Source organism: Lampetra planeri, chromosome 50 (genome assembly GCF_965212315.1).
Source record: "Lampetra planeri chromosome 50, kcLamPlan1.2.h2, whole genome shotgun sequence".
Taxonomy (NCBI): Eukaryota; Metazoa; Chordata; class Hyperoartia; order Petromyzontiformes; family Petromyzontidae; genus Lampetra; species Lampetra planeri.
In genome coordinates, this window is record NC_136156.1 from 6,523,925 (window position 1) to 6,529,924 (window position 6,000).

Here is a 6,000-nt window from a genome sequence, read left to right on the forward strand (position 1 = left end):
GAGGATCTTTCCCGGTGATGGGAGTGTTCCAGCATCCTACAAATACTTTGTAGACAGTAAATTAACACGCTTAAATACATTCACTTTAATTAACATTTAGTGCTCAATAAATAAGAACCAAATGTTGACTTAAAGCTTTCGTAACTGCAGGAATTCATACTCTTTGGGTCTTTCGGTAAAGTCACGTGGATAGAAAAATTATAAAATAAAATGACGACGTTTCGACCGCAACACAAGCAATCGTCTTCAGGTGAAAACATACAGACTGCCTCAGCAGTCCGCCTGCTGTATTTTTGTTGCGATCAAAACGTCATGATTTTGTATTATTTTATCATTTTTCTATCTACGTGACTTTACCGAAAGACCCAAAGAGTAATAACCAAATGCTAATAACTTTGCCAAATATGTTTTTTAACAAAATGAATAACTCTGCAAACATCACTCAAGTTTAATCTGAGTACATTATTAAATTATTACTGTCAACTAGAGGGAAAAATTTGAGGTTCCAGGTAAAAAGTAAAGTTGGATTTTTTTGGACTAATTAATATCTTAATTTATTGACACAATTATTGCCCATTAACAAGAGAGTGCAAGGCCATCACAAGGAAACCATTCTGTAAACTGATGCAAACTGTGAAGCGATGGCCAGTGGGTGCCTCATGGCCACAGAAAGCCGCATCCTCCGATCCACAGCATAATGAGGGCAAATTGCAGCATTCCGTTGCTACTTTTTTCTGAATTTTCATAAATTTTTCAGGGAGCCTTTGCTTCCGACTTTCGCCGAGTCCGGCTTGCAGGGGTTTTAACCGCATGCTCCGTGTCCGCCGGCAGATCTCGAGAAGGCTCTGCTCAAGGCCTTCAAGAAGCTGGACGACTACCTGCTGTCGCCCCTTCCCGAAGAGATCGATGACTGCAGCATGGGGGATGACGGAATCTCCCCGCGCAAGTTCCTGGACGGCGATGAACTGACCCTCGCCGACTGCAACCTCCTGCCCAAGCTGCACATTGTCAAGGTGACAGTCGCAGTCACTTGGTGAAGGTGGCAGTCCCAGTCACTTTGTGAACGTGGCAGTCCCAGTCACAGCTTTCAACTTCCATCAGGATGTCTTGGGTGGTGGTGGTGGGTTAACGACATATTTATAATTACGCGATCTAACCCCAAAAAAGTCTTCATAACCCGTGTTGTGACACTAGTCCCAAGTGAAATCTGAACTTGGCCTCTTTTAAGTTATTCGTGACCATTAATGATGATGTAGCTGCTCACCACGAGATATAAATGCTCTGATAGTGGCATTGTCTTTGTGCTGTTCGCCTTTTGGTGTTCTCTGGTCTGGCACCGGTGAGACTAGGCCATGAAGAAGGCCATCTCTGGTGTAGGCCAATCCGTTTCAAAGATGATGCATGCATCATCATCAGGGCATGTTTTGTTTGCATGTTTTGCCACAAGTCCGTGTGGTTAATGCAGATTTGATTAATTGCAAAAAGTTTCTATTTGGTGTTTGACCATCTTAACACCCCCTGTTTATTGCCAAAAAGGTAAAGAACAATTTTTTATACCATTAATCCATTGGCGCTCATCCATCTGTCTCCCAGCCTGTATTGGAAAACAGGACAAATTGATCAAAGGGTAGCCCAAAACTTGCCAACAACAAAATAAAGCGATAATGGTTGAGCCTTCTTGATGATGATGCCACACACGCCACACACGCACAACACACGCACCACACACGCACACCACACACACGCACCACACGCATGCACCACACACGCCACAAACGCGAACCCGCGGTGACATCGTCTTGCCTATCTTTTGCCTCGGCTCAACGGCGACGTCGCACGTGACATTAAAAATTCCCATTTAAATGACTTCCAACGACGTGAGTGAATGCGTGCGTTGAGAAGCCATGACGCCAATATTCAATCGCGTTCCCCGTACGTTTTCCTGCATGTTCTATTCTTGCGTAGGGTCATGTGGTCAGATGTCTGGGCAGCCACGGGAGGACTTCAGGAGCGAGTTTGTGCGGATTGGCCATTCCTCTGTTGAAGTGGCGCAGACTACCGTGGTTTACTATCCCGCACGGTCCAAATATTCCCTTGCATGGCCACGATCGCACCGCTGTGGCTTGCGTCAAAATTTTCTATTCATGATGGAGATGGGCGCGTCGGCCTGTTGATGTTCTGACGCGGTTGATGGTTCCGCCGGTGCCTTCGAGGAGGAATGACGGAGCCAGGAGGTGCAAATGGCTTGTTTGCGTCTCAAAAGAGGTGTTCATAACAGAAGAAACTAAAACAAAACCTCGTTTTCTTTTGTGTCGCAGATCGTAGCGAAGAAATACCGGGACTTCGAGATCCCGGCCGAGATGACGGGCGTGTGGAAGTACCTGCGCGGCGCGTACGCGCGCGACGAGTTCACCAACACGTGCCCCGCCGACCGCGAGATCGAGCTGGCCTACGCGGACGTGGCCAAGCGGATGAGCTGAGCCGCCCCGTCGCCCGATCGAAGGCCCACCCGGCAGCCCACGCGTAGCTCCCGGCAGCCTCGCGTCGCACGCACCCACCACCTCGTTTCCCCCAGTGCCCCTCCACGCTCGGCTGCAAGTGGGCGAAGCTGTGCACCTCCCCGCCAATCCCCTGCTCCACCACCATCCACGTGGTGCCCCAGCACGCGCGATTCACCTGCCAGGGACGAATCTGACACCAGGGGGGCGCTGGTGGGGACGGTAGAGTGTGTTGTGTTGTGCGGGTTTCGGTAACATAGGGTGTGAAATCATATCTTTGCCAACTCTTTAATATGTACAGTATACATATATATGATGGGGCGGGGGGGGGGGCTAAAACTAACACATGCATTTGATCTAACTATAGTTCGCCCGATAAGTCAATCTGTTGACCCCTTCAAGGTCACCATCTCGTTGTTTTCCACACGCGCTCGCGGAAGACAGCAGTCCCCATGGACCGCGCTGCTCGTTGCGCTCGGCGCTTTGCCACGGCTCTTTGCAGCAGTTGCGGGAACGCGTGACGTGATGTTTCAGGCAAGGGGCAGCACTGACGGCAGTGCGGGTGGGGGGGGCTCCGCACGGTCTGGTAGTCGTGGGGACGCGTATCATTCACGCAAGTTGCCGTCAATCGAGTAGCGGCGGCGTGTCTGAACTATTCGCTAAACGTGTAGATCTCATCCGCCGACGCAATGATGCATGATCGTTATATTCATCGATAATAATTCGTGGCAAACGGCCAACCCGCGACGCATAAATCACACGGCGGCGCCTCGCGCTCTCGTACATAGCTGTCGTTACGAGGAATGGCCCACGCATGCCCCTTGCTTGCTCGCTCGCTCGCTGGCACGTAACGTCCACCCCGCGGCGGTGGCAGCCGCGTCCACCGTGGTGGACTTTAGCCCGGACCCTGCCGGTGACTGGGTCCGACGAAGAACGTCCATGCGGGAGCTTCCCCTCTCTGTCCCTAGACCGCCCCCCCCCCCCCCACCACTCTCAGCTGCTCACGCAGAACTCCAATCCGCTGACCTCGCTTCTCACTCTCTGCCGCTAACTCATGACAATAACATTTCTTCCCCCAACCCCGGCCGCACCTCCGAGTAGCACGGTTGGCGACGTACGGCGCAAGAGACGTTCAACATACGAACATTTAGGTGTGGACATTGTATTCGCACCATCGTGAAAGTACACCGTGAGGGGTGCGGTGCGGTGGGGGGGGGTCACCAATAAGAGTGGGCAATGCATTTTAATCGCCTTTCCCCGCGTGGCGTTTTGCGCACACGCGTAGCGATGGTGAGCCCCGCGCGCACGATGGCCGATAGTGCGGAGTTCTTTGTGGTGGGGGGGGGGGGGCGCGGATTGAGTTTGGCGGGTGCTTGCAAGTCGATTGCCGTGGTTCGTGTTTGGTGTGTGCATCTCTGCCGTGCGGGCTTCCAAAGCTTTGCCCGAAGGCCTCTGCGTTGGGCTCAGAGAGAGAGAGGCACGCTGGAACCCCGAGAGCAGGCGATACGAAAATTCAACACCGATATTTATTTTTAAAAATAATTATTCTTTAACTTTCCTGAAGATGAGCGTGCAAGCAAAGGAAATAGATATTTCTTCTTCTTAGCATCAGCAGCAGAGTTTAAATAAATAATATTTCCTTAATCTTGTTCATGTGCGGTTGTTCAATCGGCAACATTACACTATTGAAAGTAAAAAAATTAATTGCAAATAAATTGGCATCGGCCGTGGAATGTAAAAAAATGGCTTGCAATTTATCACGACAGTTTTTTTTGTTCATATTGCGAAAGTATTATTACGTTTTAAATACATTAAAAAAAAGTGTTTCTCATTGGCAATTGTACATATGCACCAGCGAACGCAAACGCCCTGTTTCTCAGAGCGGGCGTGAGAGTCGGGGGTCGCATGCACGGCTCCCATGTGCTGGCTTTGCGCTCTCAGTTCATCACTTCATCACTGGCTTGTTACAATATCCACAAACGGTAGCGCTGGGGTGATCATCGGCGAATGTTGATGAGCACCGCCACCCTGGTAACAATCTGCGCACGTGTTCTCTGTCTCTTCTCTACACACACGCATGTAACTTTGGCATAACAATGTAAAGAGTGTGGCGCTGTTGTTTAGGACTATTTATGAATTATCTATTTTTTTTTCCTTTTGGTTTCTCTGCATGGTAAACGAGACGCAGTTCACCATTAGTCGGGCCCTTTCTGCTCTTGTAGCACCAGTACAATATCACGAGTTTGTCACGTCGGCAACGTTACGTCTGTATTTATGCTGAAAGTTTAATGAGCGCATTACCTAATGCGTACGCTTAGATCCTGTATAGAACACACCATTGAGTATTTTAGTTAGAATCCCCTGTTCGCTCGTGGGAAGATGTGTGCGTGTGTGTGGCGGGGGGGGGGGTAACATTGTGGGGAGCGGTGGTGCAGCGGTTAGCGCACTGCGCTAGGAATCCGGCGACCCGAGTTCGATTACCGCTCACGGCCAACACCAGTGACGATTATCTGAACCGGTCTTGGGCCTCCCCTAGGTCTACTTAGCCTCTAATGAGTACCTGGTGCGATGTGTAAGCATCGCTACTTGGGAGACAAAGGCGGTCGGGCTTGGTGCTGGCCACCCAACCCCCTTGTGTGTCGTTCCGGCCTTCATAGGTGCTCGCTAACAGCACTTGCCCCAACAGTCTGTTCAAGGTATACGGGGGGGGGGATCTTTGTCTTTGTCTAGGTCCTGTATGAACCCCACTATTAAGCATTTTCGTGCACAAAGGAATGTATCTCAGTTTGCTCTCCGAGTTTGATTTTTTTTATTTTAATTAAAGCGCAAATCGAGCTTTTGTACGTGGTTCATGGAAGCCGTCGCTTCCGCGTGTGTTTGCGTGTCAAATGGGCAAGTCGTTTTCAGAATAGAAAATACGCTGGAATGCGCCGTTTTTATTTGAATTCGCTTGCCTGTTCATTTCTCAATCCGCTTGTCCCGGTGAGGGTCGCGGCGGCAGCGTGTTGAGTGGGATGGTGCAGATCTTCCTTTCCCTGGCGACGGACTCCAGCACTATTACACTTTACACTACACTATACACTACACTACTACACTACACTATACACTACTATACACTACACTATACACTACACTATACACTACTATACACTACACTATACACTATTACACTTTACACTACACTATACACTACACTACTACACTACTATACACTACTATACTATACACTACTATACACTACACTACTATACACTACACTATACACTACAATACACAACACTATACACTACTACACTATACACTTCTATACACTACGACACTATACACTACTATACGCTACTACACTATTATACACTACTACACTATATACTACTATACGCTACTACACTATACACTTCTATACACTACTACAATATACACTACACTATATACTACACTATACACTACACTATACACTACGCTATACACTACACTATACACTACACTATACACTACTGTACAC

General features: G+C 48.9%; 1 protein-coding gene across 3 annotated transcripts in view; it reads left to right on the forward strand.

Annotated features, from left to right (window-relative positions):
* LOC144734113 (chloride intracellular channel protein 5-like) overlaps positions 1–5,332 on the forward strand; it is an 82,050-nt gene extending 76,718 nt beyond the window's left edge. For all 3 annotated transcript variants that reach the window (XM_078616175.1, XM_078616176.1, XM_078616177.1), the window contains exons 5-6: positions 832–1,013; positions 2,319–5,332. In XM_078616175.1, coding sequence (XP_078472301.1) covers positions 832–1,013; positions 2,319–2,480 — 344 coding nt within the window. In that variant the 3' untranslated portion in view covers positions 2,481–5,332. The remainder of the gene's footprint in view (positions 1–831; positions 1,014–2,318) is intronic.
* Positions 5,333–6,000: the final 668 nt, after the last annotated feature.